General features: G+C 44.1%; 1 protein-coding gene across 3 annotated transcripts in view; it reads right to left on the bottom strand.

Moving 5' to 3' along the window:
- Positions 1-21,540, bottom strand: part of MATN2 (matrilin 2) — a 153,666-nt gene that overhangs the window by 4,325 nt on the left and 127,801 nt on the right. For 2 of the 3 annotated variants that reach the window (XM_007532273.3, XM_007532281.3), the window contains exons 11-15: positions 20,626-20,748; positions 14,925-15,047; positions 6,670-7,083; positions 2,664-2,816; positions 425-496 (exon numbers count right to left, since the gene is read on the bottom strand). In XM_007532273.3, coding sequence (XP_007532335.2) covers positions 425-496; positions 2,664-2,816; positions 6,670-7,083; positions 14,925-15,047; positions 20,626-20,748 — 885 coding nt within the window. The remainder of the gene's footprint in view (positions 1-424; positions 497-2,663; positions 2,817-6,669; positions 7,084-14,924; positions 15,048-20,625; positions 20,749-21,540) is intronic. The other variant, XM_016192260.2, reaches the window with a different exon arrangement.

Genomic DNA, 21,540 nt, shown 5'->3' with positions numbered 1-21,540 from the left:
GGGTTTGAGTCCCCGGTCCCCACCTGAAGAGGGAAAGCTTTGCAAGTGGTGAAGCAGTGCTGCAGGTATCTCTGTCTTTCTCCCTCTGTAACACCCCCTTCCTTCTCAATTTCTGGCTGTCTCTATGCAGTAAATAAATAAAGATAATTTTTAAAAAATCACCTGGTGACCAGGTGGTGGTTCAACTGGTAGAATGCACACATTACCAGGTATGAGGATCCAGGTTCAAATCTCCAGTTCTCACAGAGGGGGAATTTCATAAGCAGTAGATAGCACTACAGTTGCTTCTCTTTTTCTCTCCCTATTTCTATCTTGAAAAAAAAAAAAAAGGACTACCAGGGACAGGGACAATGGGGTTGTTGTGCAGGCACCAAGTCCCACAGAAAACCCTGGTAGCGGCAAGAGAAAGAAAGGCAGAAGTCACCTGTTGGCTGCTGGACCCTTTTTGGCAATTCCCTGGCTGGTGAGTCTTGACTTCCATCAGAGTCTTCCAGAGCTGAGAGGGAAAAGATAACCAAAAGGAGTGACATTCCGTAGCCCATTTCATGCATGTTTCCTTCAGGAAACGGGTCCCAAGAACAACTTCCTTATCTGCTATCACCCAGGGTATTCCAGTTTTATTTGGAAATACCACCAATTCAAAAGGAACAAGTAAACCAACATCACTAGGGAGTTCTCTCTAGGAAGAGAAGCCTAGGTCGCTTAAGCACATCTTCCTTGGGAATGTCCCTCCTACCCCTCCAGGTGCATGTCTAGAAGACTGGCTGGAAATAAGAGCTAAAGGTGTCCAAGGGCTAAGCTGCAGCAATAGTAGTCATGCCACATAAGTACTTAAACTCGAACTTAGCACTTTTAGAGGTATAACTCTGGGCAAACTCTAGTTTCAGAACTGGGCATCTGAAAAGCTTCCTTCCTCGTCTCCTTTAATCTCATTATTCTCCCCTTTCTAAGAGACAGACATATTATTTAGATGGAGATTTTCTTGGTGGCTGAAACTGGGACATGTATACAAAAAGAAATAGGCAGAATTGTCGGGAGCTGGGCGGTAGCACAGTGGGTTAAGTGCAGGTGGCACGAAGCGTAAGGACCGGACTAAGGATCGCGTTTTGAGCCCCTGGCTCTCCACCTGTAGGGGAGTTGCTTCACAAGTGGTAAAGCAGGTCTGCAGGTGTCTATCTTTCTCTTCCTCTCTCTGTCTTCCCCTTTTCTCTCCATTTCTCTCTGTTCTATCTAACAATGACGACATCAATAATAACTACAATAATAAAACAACAAGGTCAACAAAAGGGAATAAATAAGTAAATAAATAATTAAGTATATAAACAGGCAGAATTGTGATAGGTGAGTCTCCCTGGCACAATCAATGGAGAAAGGCACGGGATTAATGAAATGTAACTTCTAAACAGTGACCTAGTGTTCTGTTGGGTTGTTAGAAAAGTCATGACACATTTTTGCATAGAAAAAGATAGAAAAATTCATTATGACTTGTATTTATTTAAATATTTTATTTATTTATGAGAAAGATAGGAGGAGAGAAAGAACCAGATATCACTCTGATACATGTGCTACAAGGAATGAACTCAGGACCTCATGCTTTAGAGTTCAATGCTTTATCCACCACACCACCTCCCGGACCACTATCATGACTTTTCTGACAACCCAATAATGTGCCCACAGAGAAATGTATTCTTTTATTTTCAACTATCACCCCTTCCTCCTCAATACAGGCATCTCAAGGATATTCTGAAATTTTGCATTGGGTATTCTTGGCGGTTTGCTGGTTAAATAACCATGCCTGAGAGACTGGCTCACTTAATATTGGTCTTTTTTGGTCAATACCAGAGCACTCCATCATCTGGGGCCCTGGTTAGGGAATCCTTGGATTCTTAAACAGAAATGATAGGCCTAGACCTCTAATAGATCCGTCTCTCCACCAGCACTGGTTGCTTCCATGAGAAATGTCAGCATAAGCCTTCTCATGGGCCACTCCAGGGACTTGTTTTCCCAATAAAGTAGAAACAGTAGGGACATCCCCACTCTCTGAAGGGAGGCTGGGTCAGCCTACTCTGCCACTCAAGGAAGACTGGCCCTGAACTGAGTGCAGCCTAGAAAGTTCCCAGCTGTGACCATGGACTATGAGCTCGGACTACGAGCTCAGACTGACAGGGACTCAGAGGTTACACAGGTTCCTGTGCTAAATATGAATAGACATGGTGCTAGGGATCAAACTTAGGATCGTTGGTGCCTCTGGCAAGAAACCCTTTTCCTTTAACAATTATGTCATCCCCCCAATCCTGGGAGCACTTTAAAGGAATGAGTAAGACAATATTTCTTTTTTTTTTTAAGTTTTAAAAAAATATTTATTCCCTTTTGTTGCCCTTTTTTATTGTTGTAGTTATTGTTGTTATTGATGTCATTGTTGTTAGATAGGACAGAGAGAAATAGAGGAGGGGAAGACAGAAGGGGGAGAGAAAGACACCTGCAGACCTGCTTCACTGCTTGTGAAGCGACTCCCCTGCTGGGGGCTCGAACCAGGATCCTCACGCCAGTCCTTGCGCTTTGTGCCATGTGCACTTAACCTGCTGCGCTACCGCCCGACTCCCAAGATAATATTTAATCCAGAGGTTCTTGCGAAGGTCTCTTCTAGATGCAAGCGACAGTACCTTCACATATGCCTTTCTTTAGCTTTTCACTTATCTCGCCCATGGTGCTGAAGTCTTCTGCATAGAAGAGATGCTTTTCCGTGGGCTCAGAGGCAATCTCTTGTAGTTCTTCCTCAATGGCCTTTCCTATGCCAACAGCGTACATAGTGATACCTAAGGTCAGGCAAATGAAGAACAAGGTGGTCAGAGCTGTGTGCCAAACTCTGGGCACAGTGCATACAGCACTCCGAGGCAGTTAGGTATTCAGTGATATGATCTGAAGGGTCTGCGTCAATCTCCTTTTACTATTCCGCCATTTTCACCTTGACCCAATGGGCAAAATAAGGGGATGCCAGGGGCGGGGGTTGGGGGGAGGGAGGCTGGGGAGCTGGATCATTAATCATTTGGAAGTCACTTAACAAATCCTCAGTTTTTTTTTTTTTCTTTATTGGGGGGATTACTGGTTTATAGTCGACAGTAAAATACAGTAGTCTGTACATGTGTAACATTTTTCAGTCTTCCACATAATAATCTAACCCCCTCTAGGTTCTCCTCTGCCTTCATACACATCTTCAGTTTTTATTTGAATCGGTATTACAGAGCCAGTAGAACAGGACCACTAGCCTAGTAACTACTTAATGGGAGGGAGTCTCTGCTGAGAGAATTCAGAAAAGCAAGTTAATTTATTACCTTGCGATCTAATTCCTTTTTCTTTTCTTTTTTGTCCTTCAGGGTTATCGCTGGGGCTCAGTGCTAGCACTACGAAACCACTGCTCCTGGCTACCATTTTTTCCATTTTATTGGATAGGACAGAGAGAAATTGAGAGGGGGAGGGTAGATAGAGTGGGAGAGAGAAAGACAGACACCTGTAGATCTGCTTCACCATTTGTGACATCTCCCCCCTGCAAGTGGGAGCCTGGGACTCGAACCGACCTCCTTGTGCAGGTCCTTGCACTTAGTACTATATGTACTTGACTAGGTGCTCAGCCCCTTAATTTCTATTTCTCAGAGGCACAGGATGGGATCCCTAAGTGACTGAGGGCCTGGCCTGCATTCTGCTCACCCCTCTTCAGAGGATGGTCTTGTGAAACAGAGTTAAACTGAAGAGGAAATCTGCAGACCACAGAAGAGCCCTAAAGGCAGATAAAAGAACCACCAAGTAGCAGCCTTAGACCCAGGACACAAGACTGATCTCAAAACTTTCCTTTCTTTTAAAAAAAATATATTTTATTTATTTTTGAGAAAGATGCGAGAGAGAGAGAGAGAGAGAGAGAGAGAGAGAGAGAGAAACACCAGAGCACTGCTCTGCTCAGCTCTGGCGTATGGTGGTGTGTTGCTGTGCTTCACATTGGTTTGGTCTCTCCCCCCCCCCCCATCTCTGGGAGATTGTGGTTTGGCCCCTGCTAGTTTCCCGGGCCCCCTTCTCCCCGCCCCCTGCCCCCTACAGACTTCTACGGACTTCCAGAGTTCTTGGCGGCCAGAAGGATACAGGACAGATCTGTGTGGTGATTGGTTTGGGTTAGTTTTTGAATCGTTGTTCGTGAATAAAGAAATACAGCTTCTCTGCCCAGCCGTGTGTCGTCGAGTCTCTGTCTACCTTCGCGAAGCTAACCTGGCCTGCTGGAGCCCCGAACATTAACGACAGTGGTGTAGGGGATTGAACCTGGGACTTTGGAGCCTCAGGTGCGAGAGAATCTCTTTGCATAACCATTATGCTTATCACCCCCGTCCTCCAAAGCTTTTCTAAACAAAATTATTGATCCTCTTCCTCAAAACACTGCATATGAAAGTAAAACATGGGGGTCAGATGGTGGCGCACCCAGTAGAATGTACATGTTAGAATGTCCAAGGATTCAGGTTCAAGCCCTTGGTCCCACCTGCAGGGGAAAAGCTTCATAAGTTGTAAAGCAGCACTGCAGCTGTCTCTCTTCCTCTCTCTCCTCCTTCCCTCTCAATTTCTCTCTATCTCTATCCATTAAATAAAAGGAGAAAATAATAATAATAATAATAATAATAAAGAAATAGGGTGTTGGGCAGTAGAACAGTGGGTTAAATGCAAGTGGCACAAAGTGTAAGGATCCTGGTTCAAGCCCCCAGCTCCCCACCTGCAGGGGAGTCGCTTCACAAGCAGTGAAGCAGGTCTGCAGGTGTCTATCTTTCTCTCCCCCTCTGTCTTCCCCTCCTCTCTCCATTTCTCTCTGTCCTATCCAACAATGATGACAACAATAAAACAACAAGGGCAACAAAAGGGAATAAATAAATAAACATTTTTAAAAATCTAAAAAAAAGCACAAGAAGGTATATTCTGCTTAATTTTTGACAAACACTACGGTGTTATTTTTACTCATCCTTTATATTGAATTTAAAATGCATGTTATGGCTCTTTTTTATTATTGTTTATAAAATGGAAACACTGACAAGATCATAGGATAAGAGGGGTACAATTCCATACAGTTCTCATCACCAGAACTCCATATCCCATCCCCTCCCTTGAAAGCTTTCCTATCCTTTATCCCTCTGGGAGCATGGACCCAAGGTCATTATGGGATGCAGAAGGTGGAAGGTCTGGCTTCTGTAATTCCTTCCCCGCTGAACATGGACGCTCTTTAAGTGAAGGGAGAAGAAAGCCTCTAGAAGGTTCAATAGTCAAACTTAGAATATTTGTATGAGCCCTGTGCCTTTATGCACAAGTTCCTAAAAAGGATAACTCCTATTTTGAGATTGGATTATTCCACAGGATGTCACTTCTGATAAACCTTGTTGGTTTAAAAACCAAATATTTGTTTCATTCACCACCTGACCTTGGATGATTTATAGAAATCTGAACAGGGAAATAGTAAGGTAGATTGGTCTCAGATGAAAAAAAAAAAGAAAAGAAAAAGAAAAACGGTTAACTACTGTCTTTAGAGAAAAGATGTTTTTCCAATATATTTTTATTTTATTTTATTTAAAGATTTTCTTTATTTATTAATGAGGAAGATGGGAGGAGAGAGAAAGAACCAGACATCACTCTGGCACATGTGCTGCCGGGGATCGAACTCAGGACCTCATGCTTGAGAGTCCAAAGCTTTATTGCTGTGCCACCTCCCAGACCACCCAATATATTTTTAAAGATATTTATTTATTTAAAATTGAGAAGGAGAAAGAGAGGGGGAGGAAGGGATAGAGAGACTAAAACCTGAAGCACTGCTTCACCACGGGTGAAATTTTCCTTCTGCAAGTCGGGATGGGAGGCTTGAATCTAGGTCCTTGCCCATGATCACGTGCACATTACCAGGTGTGACACCACACAGCCCCTGCCCAATACATTTTGAGCGTACAAGCCAGGGGGGCTCATGTTTGTGACATAAGCCCTAGCAAACTAGAGTGTGAGCAGACAATTCTACAGCTTATTTTGTGGCTATCATTCTTTTGAGCTAAAAAAAAAAAAAAGGAGGGAATAGTGAGAGCCACACTAACAATAAAATGTCCTTTACAGAGTGACTGAATGTTGTCAGCCAATCTTTATTTATTTTACCAGACCTGCCAATATACGCGGATATCTTCGCCCACCCTGTCCAACGCTTGATGTTATTGATGTCATTGTTGGATAGGACAGAGAGAAATGGAGAGAGGAGGGGAAGACAGAGAGGGGGAGAGAAAGAGAGACACCTGCAGACCTGCTTCACCACCTGTGAAGCGACTCCCTTGCAGGTGGGGAGCCAGGGGGCTTGAACCGGATCCTTACGCCGGTCCTTGTGCTTCGCGTCACACGCACTTAACCTGCTGTGCTACCTGGCTCTCTGTCTCTGTCTAAATCGAAACAGGGATCAGGCAGTAGTGCACCCAGTAGAGCACAGATATTACACTGCACAAGGAATGCAAGCCCCACCCCCACCTGCTTCATAAGGGAGAGAAGCTTCATAAGCGGTGAGACAGTGCTGCAGGTGTTCTCCCTTCTGTCTCTCCCTTCCTTCTCAATGTCTCCCTGTCTCTACACAATATAAATGTATATTAAAACCAACCAACCAAACCACCATCGTCTTACCATTGGTCTTGGCTTTGCTGGCCCACTCAGAGACGTCATCCTGAGCCCGTCCATCTGTGAACACAACAGCCACTCTGGGCACCCGGGATGAGAGAGGCCTGGCCCCTTCCATTTGGGCAAAACTTCTTTCAAACATGTGTTTCAGAGCCAGGCCAGTCATGGAGCCCTTGCCCATGTATTTCATGTGGGCCACGGCCTTCTTCATGTCTTTGGCTGAGCTGAAGCTGTTGAGGCTGAACTCTGTGCGCACCTGTGTGGAATACTGCAGCAGCCCCACACGAGCAGCTTTGGGGGAGATAGCCAAGGAATCTACGATTCTGGTAACAAACTGCTTCACAGTCTCAAAATTCTCTTCTCCGAGGCTTTTGGATCCATCAATCACAAAGACCAAGTCAATGGGGCCTTCAGTGCATCCTGTAGAAATAAAGGGGGGCCGAGACAGTTAGGTGACACAAAAATCATTTATGCACAGAGTCCAAGGCAATGGTACGCAGGTGGAGACAGAACTGTTCTGGAGAATCACCATTCATTTGTTCATTCATTCGTTCATTTGTTCATTCTTCTAGTCCTTTTTTATTGTCTCCAGGGTTATCTCTAGTGCTCAGTGCTGGCACTAGGAACCCACCACTCTTGGTAGCTATTTTTTTTTCCATTCTATTTTATTTGATAGGAGAGAGAAAAATTGAGGAGGAGGAGATAGAAAGATAAACACCTGAGACTTGCTTCACCACTCATGAAGTGTTCCCCTTGCAGGTGGGGAGTGGGGTGCTATGAATCCACTGCTCCCAGTAGCCATTCCACCCCCCATTTTTATTAGATAGGACAGAGAGAAATTGAAAGAGGAGGGGGAGATAGAGAGAAGGGAGAGAGGAAGAGAGGGAGAGAGAGGCCAGGTGGTAGCACAACCTGGTTGAGCACACATGTTACAATGTGCAAAGACCCAGGTTTGATTCCCTGGTCCCCTACCTACAGGGGGAAAGCTTTGTAAGTGGTGATGCAGGGCTGCAGGTGTCTCTCTGTCTCTGTCCTTCTCTACCACCCCCTTCCCTCTTGATTTCTGGCTGTCTCTATCCAATAAATAAATCAAGAAAATACCACAAAGAATGTTTTAAAAGGGAGTATGAAAGAAAGACAGACACCTGTAGACCTACTTCACCACTTGTTACGTGTCCTCCCTACAAGTGGAGAGTGAGAGCTCAAACCCTTGGTTTGTACACTTGGTAACGTGTGCTTAACTAGATGTGCCAGTGCCAGCCCCATTAATTACTCTGTGTACCTCTAGTGGCACTGATTTACTCAAAAAAATTAGGGTTTTTAAATTTTATATATTATTCATGAGAGTGGGGTTGGAGAGAGAACCAAAGCCTCACTCTGGCATATGTAACATCAGGGATTGAACATAACACCTCATGCTTGAGAGTCCAAGGCTTCATCCACTGTGCTACCTCCTGGGCTGCTGATCTCCTGCTGCCTTAAAATTCCTTTTCTTTAGGGGCTAGGTGGTGGCTCACCTGGTAGAGTGACCATGTTACAGTACACAAAGACCCTGCTTCAAGCCCCCCCATCTGAACCCGCAGGGAGAAAGCTTCATGGGCAGTGAAGTAGTGTTACAGGTTTCTCTTTTGTTCTCTACTTCTTCTCCTATCAGTTTCTGTCGGTCTCTATCCAATAAATTAAAAATGAAGTATTTTAAAAATATTCCTTTTCTTTTAAAAAATATTTATTTATTGCTGGATAGAGACAGAAATTGAGAGGGGAGTGGGAGATAGAGAGGGAAAGAGACAGAGAGACACCTGCAGCCCTGTTTCACCACTAGTGAAGCTTTCCCCTGCCAGTGGGAACCAGGGGCTTGAACCTGGGTCCTTGTGCATTGTAATGTGAGTACTTAACCAGGTGTGCCACCGGCTGGTTCCCCAAAATACTCCTTTTTAAATAGCCAGAGTCACAAGGTCATATATATAAATACATATACATATACATATACATATACATATACATATACATATACATATACATATACATATACATATACATATATATGTTAGTGCTTACTAGAAATTTGACTAAGCAAGGTGGCACTGATTTCCCTAGCCCTACACAACACCTTGCCTTGGACGAGAAAGCTAATTCAATGGGGGAGGACATGCCTCACCATGCACTATTCTAGGTTAGAGCCTTGGAACCACACTGGGAGGTGCTGTGGTACCAAAGGAAGCTCCTTCTATCTTTCCATTTGAATGAAAAAGTGGACAGAGCAGTGAAATTGTGCATGCATAAGGCCTCTGCCCTGAAAAATAAATAAATAAATAAACAAACAAACAAATAAATATAGGAATGATGTGGTCCGGGAGGTGGCGCAGTGGATAAAGCACTGGACTCTCAAGCATGGGGTTCTGAGTTCAATCCCTGGCAGCATATGTACCAGAAAGATGGAAAGATGTCTGGTTCTTTCTCTCTCTCCTCCTTTCTCATTAATAAATAAATAAAATATTTAAAATATATAAAAATAACAAAACATCTTATCTTTGTTTCCCCAGGTGGAAGGGATTTGAAGGCCTTTGCTCTCCTGTTCTCATTTTGGTTAAGTCGAAGTCAACCCTGCTTCTCTGTCTCTCTCTCCAAGCCCCTGACTGCAGCCATATGCTGGGAGTACAAGCCTACACTGGGCCCTTTGGTAACAAAAACCTACTTTGTGCAAGGTAGTAGGCACAGCAGGATTGCAACAGTAGCCTAGACAAACACCCTGGCAATAACTTGATTACGGCCCAGAGTAGTACTCTGCGTGGTACCCCACAGTAGTTACTCAGTTAGATGTTGGCCCTTCCTCTAGTCTGTCATTCCTCTTCTGCAGAGGCCACATCTCACTCAGTTTTGTGCTCCAGCCCTGGCACACAACAGACACTCAGCAAATGTTTGCTCCCAGAATAACTGGAGGTGCCGTCCACTGGGTAGAACACCCCACACCACAACTCTGCAACTGAACTATACAAGCTTCAGAATTAATTGTTACTTGTGAATTCTTTTTTTTTTATAATTAAAAATTTTTTTTAAATATTTATTTTCCCTTTTGTTGCCCTTGTTGTTTTTCATTGTTGTTGTAGTTATTGTTGTTGCTATTGATATCACTGTTGTTAGATAGGACAGAGAGAAATGGAGAGAGGAGGGGAAGACAGAGAGGGGGAGAGAAAGAGAGACACCTGCAGACCTACTTCACCACCTGTGAAGCGACTCCCCTGCAGGTGGGGAGCCAGGGCCTCGAACCGGGATCCTTATGCCGGTCCTTACGCTTTGCACCATGTGCGCTTAACTCGCTGCGCTACCACCCGACTCCCATTACTTGTGAATTCTTTAGGCAAAAAAGTTTTCCAGCAACTCAGATGGCTGGCAGTGAAATATTTATGCAAATACTTAAACAATCTGGGTGTGGAGAGATGGCTTTGTTATCCAGAGCAGCAGATGATAAATGTATGGATCTCAAATGGATGATCTCATTGCAGACAGTCTGCAGTATATGCTATAACACTCGAGTGTCAAGCAGCTGCCTAATCTTTGAAAACGGAGCAAAACAATATGAGCAAGACACACACATGCAAAAATATTTCCACACCTGGTCTGAATAACATGCTGAAGTAATCGTGTTGTGTGTGTGTGTGTGTGTGTGTGTGTGTGTGTGTGTTGGGGGTTACATTCCTTTCTTTCTCCACTTAGTACTTGTCCTCTTTACTCAATCCATTTATTATTTTTTAATAAACTTTTATTTATTCATTTTTTCCCTTTTGTTGTCCTTGTTTATCATCATTGTTGTTACTATTGTTGTTGAATAGGACAGAGAGAAATGGAGAGAGGAGGGGAAGGCAGAGATGGGGAGAGAAAGATAGACTCCTGCAGACCTGCTTCACCACTTGTGAAGCGACTCCCAACCCCTGCAGGTGGGGAGCCGGGGGCTTGAACCAGGATCCTAATGCAGATCTGTGTGCTTTCCGCCATATACACAACCTGCTGCACCACCACCTGGCTCCCAATCCATTGATTATTAATAAGAAAGGAAAAGGCCAACTCAGAGATTCTTTCACATTCACAGCTTGTTTCCACATCAATTAAAAAAAAAAAGTTTCTCAGGCTATATGTATGCGACTGACTTTCAGGCAGATTTCAGAAGTGCTGGAGTTTTATTTTATTTTTATTATTTTTAAAGATATAGATGGGAAGGCAGAAAGACAACAAAAGAGATCACAGAGAAGAAGCTTCCTTCAGTGTGGTGGGTGCTGGGCTTGAATCTGGGTTGTGCATATGGCAAAGCAGCGCACTATCCGAGGGAGCTATTTTGCCAGCCCCCAATGGACTTTTCATTTATTTCCAGATCTAGAATGAAAGACAGTGAAGGAGAGAGACACAGAGAGAAGGAAAGGCCCCAGAGCACTGCTCCACCCCTCATGAAGGGATTTCCGTATGCAGGTGCTCCCGTGCAGTGAGGTGTGTGCTCTGCCAGGTGAGCTAGCTCCTGGCCCCTCTTTACACATTTTTTAATATATTGTTTACTTGTTGCTATTGCTGGGATCTCATGTAACTTTTTTTTTTTTCACCAGAACACTGCTCAGCTCTGACTTATGGGAGTGATTGAACCCAGGACCTTTGGTACCTCAGGCATGAAAGCCTTTTTGCATATCCATTATGCTATCTCCTCAAGCCTAAGAAAAAAAGTTTTTTTTTTTTATTGTAAGTAGGGTTATTGCTGGGACTCAATGCCTGCACAATGAATCCATCATCCCCAGTGGCTCTCTCTTTCTCTCTCCCTCCCTCTCATTCTCCCTCCACCCCACCACCCTCCCACACACACACCAGAGAACTGTTCAGCTTTGGCTTATGGTGGTGCAGGGGATTACTGAATTTGGGAGCCTCAGGCATGAGAATCTGTTTGCAGAATCATTATGCTACACCCCCCCTTTATTCCTACAGTACTTCTTCATTGCTTGTGAAGCTTCCCCCAGCATATAGGGACTAAAGTTCTGAACCCAGGTTCTTGTGCATGTTAACTTGTGTGCTCCCAATTGTTAAACTGGGTGCACCATTACTCAGCCCCTTTTAACTAATTTTACTTATAAACTTATTTATTTATACTTAAAGATCACTGCTTTATATGTTAACTCTTCTTTCAGCCACCAGATTCCAGATGCTAGCATGATGCCAACCAGACTTCCCTGGGCAGACGACCCCACCAATGTGTCCTGGAGCCCTGCTTCCCCAGAGCCCCACAGCACCAGGGAATGAGAGAGATGGGCTGGGCATATGGATTGACTTGCCAATACCCATGTTCAACGGGGAAGCAATTACAGAAGCCAGACCTTCCACCTTCAGCACCCCATAATGTCCCTGGTCCATGCTCCCGGAGGGATAAAGAATAGGAAAGCTATCGGGAAGGAAACACAAGTAGAACCTGAACTGGAGTTGGCGTATTGCACCAAAGTAAAAGACTCTGGGGTGTGTGTGTGGGGGGAGAATAGAGGTCCAAAAAGGATGACAGAGGACCTAGTGGGGGTTGTATTGTTATATGGGAAGCTGGGAAATGTTATGCACGTACAAACTATAGTATTTACTGTTGAATGTAAAACATTAATTACCCAATAAAGAAATTTAAAAAAAGCTATCGGGGAGGGGATGGGATACAGAGTTCTGGTGGTGGGAATTGTGTAGAGTTGTACCCCTCTTATCCTATGGTTTTTGTCAGTGTTTCCTTTTTATAAATAAAAATTATATATATAAAAAAGGATCACTGCTCAGGTCTGGTTTATAGTGGCACCTGAGATTGAACCTAGGACAAGTTGGGGAGGGGAGGAGGGAGAGAGAAAGAGAGATTTGTAGCACTGCTTCACTTCTTTTTTTTTTTTTTTAAAGATTTTATTTATTTATTAATGAGAAAGATAGAAGAGAGAGAGAAAGAACCAGGCATCACTCTGGTACATGTGCTGCTGGGGATTGAACTCAGGACCTCATGCTTGAGAGTCTAGTGCCTTAGCCAGTGCGCCACCTCCTGGACCACAACACTGCTTCACTTCTTATGAAGCTTTCCTCTACAGGTAGGGATTTGGGGTTTGAACCTGGGTCCTTGTGTGTTCAACCAGATATACCACCACTCAGCCCCAACATTTTATTTTTCACCAGAGTATAGATAAGACCTGTTGTTTTGTTTTGACTTTGTTTTTAAATTGCACTACGAATCCAATACACCTGATGGCTATTTTTTAACTTTTTATTTTATTTGACAGGATGAGAGAAAGTGAGAGGGGAGGGGGAGACACACACACACACAGACACACACAGACACACACAGACACACACACACACCTGCAGACTTGCTTCACCACTCATAAAACGTCTGCCTCACAGGTAGGGAACAAGAGCTTGAACTGGAATCCTTGTACATAGTATTGTGTGGGGTGGGGGCGCTACCACCTGGCCCCCTCCAACAAAAAATTTTAACATGGTGCTGGGGAATGAACTCTGGGGCCATGCTTCGGAATCCATCTCCCAAGTCACAGCATCATGCTTTATGCCCCTTTCCTTTCCTTTCCTTTCCTTTTTTATTTTACAATAGAAACAGAAAGACAGAAAGGTGGAGAAGGAGTAAGAGAGACCACAACACTGAAGATTCAATTTAGTGGGGACCAGGCTCAAACCTGGGTTGTGCACATAGCAAAGTGAGTTATTTCAATGGCCCAAACATTTAAAAAAAATTAAATGTGTTTATTTGTTGAACAGAAACAGTTATAAATCAAGGGGGGAAGATAGAGCGGAAGAGAGACAAAGTGAAACCTGCAGCACTGCTTCATTACTCACGAAGCTTTCCTCATGCAGGTGGGGACCTGGGACCCGAACCTGGATCCTTGTACATTATAACCAGGTGTGCCACCACCTGGCCCCCCAAACATGTTTTAACACTTATTTTACCAAAGCACTGCTCAGCTCTGGCTTATGATGGCACCTGGTATTCAACTAGAAACCTCAGAGCTCAGGCATGAAAGTTTTTTTTGCATAACCATTATGCTATCTCCCCCACCATGTGCCCCCCACTTCAGATCTCTTGGGGGAACTGTCTAGAGATACTTTATGCATTTTAGTAGCTGACTGGTATTCTAGCATGCAGATGCATTATAAATTAGCTAAGCACTTTTTTTATGGATGAACATTTAGCATGTTTATATTTCTTTTGCCACTACCAATAATGCTGCTCAGAATACTCTTGTAGAGTTTATGACTTTGTGAAAACATGTACATGTTAGTAGGACAAGCTTCTACTTGAAACAGAAATGGAATTGCCTTTAATATCCTGTCCTTCAAGGGTAAATTTAATTCAGAACCTAGTGATAAGTGAATAACTGCCTATTACAATATAACTTTGCTTGTTTATTAACTAGAGTCAGAAAGGGAGTGGGAAGGAGAGGGGAGGGGGGAGGGGAGTGAGTGGGAAAGGGCGGGAAGAGGAGGAGAGGAAAGGGGTGTGGAGAGAGCAGAGAAGGAGAGAGATATGCCACAGCACCAAAACTTCCTTCAGTGCAGTAGGGCCAGGCTCAAACATAGGCCAGCACTCAGCAAAGCAGTGCACTATACAAGTGAGCTAATTCACTGCTCCCTCTTGTCATGTTTTAAAAGAACTTCTTTAAAACAAATCATTGGCCTATTGCACCAAAGTAAAAAGACTCTGGGGTGGTGGTGGGTGGGGGAGGGTTCAGGTCCTGGAACACGATGGCAGAGGGGTTGAGTGGCAATGTGGAAAACTGAGAAATGTTACACATGTACAAACTATTGTATTTGGCTGTTGACTATTAATCCTCCAGTAAAGAAATTTAAAAAAAATAATGGAAGAAGATTGCTCTATTCTGAGATGCCATAACATAATGATCTCAAGATTTGCAGCTACTTTAGAGTACTATATCACTCTTTTCCTTTAATGTTTAAGCCTTTGATGTATCTCTGTCTTGCTAAAATGCAGTTCCCAGAACTAAATTTCCCTCTCCGTCATGAAGCAGACCATAAATCCTACTGCCTTTGGCTGATAGTGAACTTCCTGTCAAATAAAACCAAAAGTTTTTTTCACAGATGCTGTTACAGTTAAGTTCCTCTTTCCCGTTCTGCATTCATGGACATTTACACACTTATATTTATGGAAGCTGTGGTGAGGGATTTGTTCCCTGAAAATACTCCAAATGCAGTTGCTCCCAAACCAAATGAAGGCAGGAGGCCAGGTCTGGATCACTTACTCTTGCACCGTCTTCCGTCCTCAGCTAGAACAAATCCCTCTGAGCATTTGCAGCTGTAGGAATTGCCATGATTAACACAAATGTGTTCGCAGCCGTGCTGAGTTGATTTGCAGACATCCTTCCCTGAGGAAAAAGTAGGGAGTTAATCAACCCCATCAGTGTAGGAATGAGCTGAATTGCTAGACGTGACAACTGAGATCATGGAAATTCTCCATTAAAAAAAAAAAAATTCTTGGTGACACAGCTCAGCTGGACTTCGATGCCGGAGGTTCTGGTTCAATCCCTGGCACTGTGTGTTCTGGGGGTGGTTCTCTGACTTCTCTCTCTCTCTGCCTTTATCTCTCCCCTCCCCCTCTTGTTCATATGAGATAGTTTTAAAAAATATTTTTATTTATTTATTATTGGATGGAGACAGACAGAAATTGAGAGGGGAGGAGGAGACAGAGAGGGAGAGAGACAGAGAGATACCTGCAGCCCTGCTTCACCACTCATGAAGCTTTCTCTCTGCAGGTGGGGACTGGGGGCTTGAACCCAGGTTCTTGCTTGCTGTAATATGTGTGATTAACCAGGTGCACCACCACCTGGCCCCAAGTTTTTTTGTTTTGTTTTTTAAACTTTATTGTTCAACTCTGCCTTCTGGTGGTGCTGAGGAGTGAACCTTGAATCTCAGAGCCTCAGGCATGAAAGTCTTTGCATCACCCTTCTGCTCTCTCCCTAACCTCAAACTAAGTCTTTTGAAGACTCCATTTCTATTCAGACCTTCTAGATAATATACACTTTTTCATTCTAATATTCAGAATAAGTCATGGTAAGGGAAAGGGTCTGGTCAAAAAGCTCTAGCACCCGCCAACCTGAAAGTAAGGCTAGTGACTGTATCTTAGAATTTAATAATTAGGGAGTCAGGCGGCGGCGCAGCAGGATAAGTGCACATGGCGCGAAGCACAAGGACTGGCATAAGGAAGGATCCCGGTTTGAGCCCCCGGCTCCCCACCTGCAGGGGAGTCACTTCACAAGTGGTGAAGCAGGTCTGCAGGTGTCTGTCATTCTCTACCCATCTCTGTCTTCCCCTCCTCTCTCCATTTCTCTCTGTCCTTCTTCTTCTAGCGTTTGCTCTTCTTCCGTAGCCAGTCAATAGCGTCAGGTTGAGCCTGATGTAAAGTTTCAAAACCTCCTTTGAATCTGGAGAGGTGGCAGTCATTGACTATGTGGGTCATAGTCTGTCTGTAGCCACAGGAGCATCCAACAACATCAATAACCACAACAATGTTAAACAACAATGGCCACAAAAGGGAAAATTAAAAAAAAAGAATTTAAAAATTATTATCATTACTCTTATTATTTAATGTCATTGAGAGGACACTGTCTATACTGTTATGTATGCTGAATTTATAATTCATTTTTGAGTGCTCCAATGGGCTTTGATTTTCCCAAGATGCTGGTTTTTCCCCATCTTTTTTTTGGGGGGGGAGAATAGGAAAGAGAGAAATGGAGAGAAGAGGGAAGACAGAGAGGGGGGAGAAAGACAGATACCTGCAGATCTGCTTCACCACCTGTTAAGTGACTCCCCTGCAGGGGGCTCGAACCAGGATCCTTATGCTGGTCCTTGAGCTTTGTGCCATGTGCGCTTAACTCGCCCCTCCCCATAGACATCTTAAACGCTCTAGTTTTAATTGCCTAGTGAACACTTGTCCTTTGTGAAGTGCTTTAAATCCTTCAAAGTAGTTACAGCCCTTTGATCTTTCTAAACCCATGAGAGGAGGACAGCAGAGATATCTACCCCCAATACATAAATTTAAAAAGTCCAAAAGTGTCAGAGTTCTCAAGGTCACATTGAAAGCTCCCGTCACAGCTGAACACTCCTTCACTCACCATGGCACAGAAGCCTCTGGTTCTTTTCTGCCTTTAATTCCTTAAAGTTTCCTACCCAGTTGGGATCAGTGACTGGATTCTTCTGGGAAGTGAAATGGTAGGATTTGATTGGGAGAGGGTGCCTTATATGTAACAGCCTGATTCACTGAGTAATGAACATGCTAAAAAAAAAAAAAAGTGGCCTAGGGCAGGAGTATATAGCATAATGGTTATGTAAAGAGATTCTCATGCCTGAGGCTCCAAAGTCCCAGGTTCAATCCCCTGCACCACCATAAACCAGAGCTGAGTAGTGCTCTGTTTAAAAAAAAAAAAAAAGTGGCTTATGTGTACACACTCCTCTACATTATTAAAAAACACATGAATATGGTCAAGGAGATAGCAGGATAGCTATGCAGACGACTTCACACCTGAGACACCAGAGGTCCCAGGTTCAGGCCCTGGCACCACCACATGTGAAAGCTGAGCAGTGCTCTTATAAACAAACAAACAAGCAAACAAAGTTCAGGCAGACATCTTGGGCAGACCTGTGGATATGGTCTTCATAAAGGACTTCAGAGTATAAATACAGGTCTAAGATCCCACAGGGAACCCTGCAACTAGGCAGGGCCTCATACACTCCATGAGACAGCCATTTAAATAGAACATCTCACTAAAGGTAGAAGCCCTATGTCCTAGAAAAAGAGAGAGTTCTGACTAGCCTAGCCTTGTTGCCAGGTGGAGTGCACGCCCCAGTCGTCCCAAAAAAATTCATGAGGAAATGCCCCAAAATCAACTCCCAGGGAATAATAAGTTTATGTTGCCTTAATTCCTTTCTTTCTTTTTTGCAGCCAGGATTTTTTTCCCCTGAGGTTGGCTCCCCACCAGTACAATTTCACCACTCCTGGTGGACTCTTTTTACTTTTCTCTTTTCTTTTTTTTTCCTTTCTTTTCTCTTCTCTTTCTTTCTTTCTCTCTTCTTTCTCTGTCTCTCTTTTCTTTCTCTTTCTCTCTTTCTTTCTTTTTTAAATAGACTGTGGGAAGGGATTGGGCGATGGTGGACCTGGTTAATTGCACACCTGACCATGCATGCACAAAGACCAGGGTTCAAGCTCTTGGTCCTTGCCTGCAGGTGAAGCTTCATGAGCAATAAGCAGTAAATAGGGGGTCAGGCAGTAGCATAGCAGGTTAAGCGCACGTAGTGCGAAATGCAAGGGCTGGCATAAGAGAATCCCGGTTCGAGCCCCCGGCTCCCCACCTGCAGGGGAGTCGCTTCACAGGTGGTGAAGCAGGTCTGCAGGTATCTATCTTTCTCTCCCTCTGTCTTCCCTTCATCTCTCCATTTCTCTCTGTCCTATCTAACATGATGACATCAATAACAACAACAACTACAACAACAATAAAAAACAACAAGGGCAACAAAAGGGATAATAAATGAATATATATATAAATATATAAAAAAATAAAACAGTTGGTGGGAGACAGAGAGGGAAAGAGAGACAGAGACCAAAGGAGAGACACCACAGCACTACTTACTGTACATGAAGCCGCCCCCTTCTGTGCTGCTCCTGTGTGGCGGCCTGATCTGCAATCCTATGCGCAGTAAACTGTGCACTTAGACGAACCACCTCCTGGCATCCAATTTCTTTTCTTCCCCCCTTCCTTTTATGATATTTATTTATTTATGAGAGAGGAGAAGGAGAACCAGAGCACTACTCTGGCACACGTGATCCCCAGGCTCAAGCTCAGACACTTGTGTTTGCAGCTTCAGCACTCTAGCCACTGGGCTAAAATTCTGTCGTAATTTCAAAATTACCACTCTATTCACTGAGGTAGAGTGCCACAAAAGCAAGCAGACAGTGTCAAAGTCCCCATGCATTGCTTAACAGCTCAGAATCTCTCTTTCTGTCTTCTAAATATTGTATTCATTTATTTTTTAATGAAAGAGAGATACTAAGAAAAACATACAGGGCAAGAGAGACCAGAGCACTGCTCAGCTCTGGCTTATGGTGGTCCTGGGGTTTGAATCTGGGACCTCAGAGCCTCAGGCATGAAAGTCCTTCCCATAACCATCATGCTGTCTCCCCAACCCAAAGAATCTTACAGTGGAGAAAAATCTTTGCCTTGTGCTCTTCTGACACCCATTATGGTGAGCAAGCATGTATCTCTATCATCTATCTATCTATCTCATTTTATTTAATTTTAGCATTTTGGTTCTATAGTCAAAACTTCAGGATAAATGTTGTGAAACTGTTTTTTTTTTTTTCCTTTTTAGATGGGATTAACATTTACATCTGTAGGTTTCGGTAAAGCAGACTGTCTCTCACAATGGAGGTGGGCTTGACTCATGCACATAAGATCGCAGCTCACTCGGACAGTGTGTTTGTTTCGCCTTACGGGTGACCCAGATTCAAGTTAAGTCTCCACCCCACCCCTTGCAGGAGGCTTTGGTGCTGTGGTGTCTTTCTCTCTATTTCTCTCTTCATGTGAAAAAGTCAGTCAGAAGGGAGCCCTGGTGATGACAAAAAAGAAGAAAAAAGGAAGGAAGGAAGGAAAGAAGGAAGAAAAAAGTGGTCCAGGAGGTGGCACAGTGGATAAAATACTGGACTGTCAAGCATGAGGTCCTGAGTTCAGTCCCTGGCAGCACATGTACCAGAGTGATGTCTGGTTCTTTCTCTCTCTCTTTCCTCCTATCTTTCTCATAGATAAATAAAATCTTTTAAAAAGAAAGGAAGGAAGGAAGGAAGAAAGAAAGAAAGAAAGAAAGGAAGGTAGAAAGAAAGAGAAACTGACCTCCTTGAGGAGGATTTGCTTCCAGACTAACATGATGACATCAATAACAACAACAACTACAACAACAATAAAAAACAACAAGGGCAACAAAAGGGATAATAAATGAATATATATAAATATATAAAAAAATAAAACAGTTGGTGGGAGACAGAGAGGGAAAGAGAGACAGAGACAGAGACCAAAGGAGAGACACCACAGCGAGTTACTGGACGAGTTACTATATCAGCTCCTCCCGTGGCTCCATCTACATGTATAACACACTTGCCAAACCCATTGTCATTACCTGTCTCTGTCTCTCTCTCTACACACACACACTCTATTGATTGTGTTTCTCTGGAAAACCCTGATTTAAGGTAACTCAGAATCTGCTGTGAGTCATTCACACAGAGAATGGATAAACTTACAAACCTTCAGCCCCTCTCCCACCACTGACCCTTATTTATAAGCTCTTTCAAGGAGAAAGAGCACTAGCGTTAGCCTTTGATCTCCACAGTGATTGCCTAGGCACTGCAAATAGGCCCTGGGCATCTGCAGACCTATACAGAAAGGGCCAACAGCTGGGCAAACTGAAAAGAGGCAAAGAATCCCACAACTGGGGGGCAACAGAGGTGCAGCTGTTGGGCACACATATTACATACGTAGCAAAGACCCACTCAAGGATCTGGTTCCAGCCCCCAGCTCCCCACCTGCAGGGTGGGTGCTTCATAAGTGGTGAAGCCAGTCTGCAGGTGTCTCTCTCTCTCTCTCTATCTCCCCCTCCTCTCTCAATTTCTCTCTGTCCTATCCAATAAAATGGGGAAAAAATGACCACCAGGAACAGTGGATTCACAGTCACAGAGCCCCAGCAATAACCTTGGAGGCAAACAACAACAACAACAACACACACACACACACAAAACAAACAAACAAAAAACCCCCCAACTCTGGCTCTGACAGGAACTAGAGTCTACCATACAGATCACTAGCAAAACACTTCTGGAGCACCCAAGGCAGGGCCTGCCCCTTGTGGCACTAATAATCCAGGGAGCTGACGAGAGCCCCTCTCCACCTTGAAGTCACTTACATCTGCAGTGTTTCCCGTCCTCAGCCAGCCAGAAGCCCTCCAAGCACTTGCAGATATACGATTTGTCACTGCTCACACAAATATGCTCACAGCCATGGTCTACTGCTTGACAGATGTCCTTCCCTGAAGACAGCCAGAGCAAGTTAGAACAACAACAGCAGCGTGAATTTTCCTGGGCTGCAGTTTGGAGCATCCATCTAGTCACTAGATCCCAGAGACACTTGAGTCCAGGAATCCATGGGGATGCAGGTCAGGGGCAGTGGAAACTAAGGGTGATGCTCAGTGGTGCTAATGCAGTCCAACTTTTCAAATTCCCTCATAAGCATCATCCTCATCATTCACCAGCACCTACGTTGGTGTCTCCTAATAATGCAATCCATTCTGCCTTGACCAAAGGGCCCTTCTTTCTATTTCCTTCACCTCCTCCTCCACTTTGGTCTAACTCCTCTATCTTCTCTCTCTGCCTTCAAGGCTTCTTTCTGTTTGCTTCTCTCTTGCCACTAATCACTCCGGAACTCCCCTTTACCACTATCAATTCTCTTCATTCCTTAGAACTTTCGCCATGAAGGTTCTGACCTTCAAAACCCACCACTAACCCCTCATCTGAAAAGTGTCTTTTGTTCCCTTCTGTTACTTAAACCCTGCCTTCTGTACAATAAGATAGATCATTTGTGATTAAAATGGCCTCCTGGTCCTTTTGCTGTTGTTAGCCACTACAGTTAACACGAGAGGCCAGTAACAAGGCTTACCTCTGCTGAGAGGCCACCCATGCGAGTGCCAGCAAGAGAGGAAGCACCCAAGGTGCCACACTGGCAAATGCAGTGATAGGGAATGAAATGTAGGAACTTGGAGTCGGGCGGTAGCACAGCAGGTTAAGCACACATGGCGCAAAGCGCAAGGACCCACATAAGGATC

Source organism: Erinaceus europaeus, chromosome 8 (assembly GCF_950295315.1).
Source record: "Erinaceus europaeus chromosome 8, mEriEur2.1, whole genome shotgun sequence".
In the NCBI taxonomy this organism is placed as follows: Eukaryota; Metazoa; Chordata; class Mammalia; order Eulipotyphla; family Erinaceidae; genus Erinaceus; species Erinaceus europaeus.
This window is presented reverse-complemented; position numbering and strand designations above follow the sequence as displayed.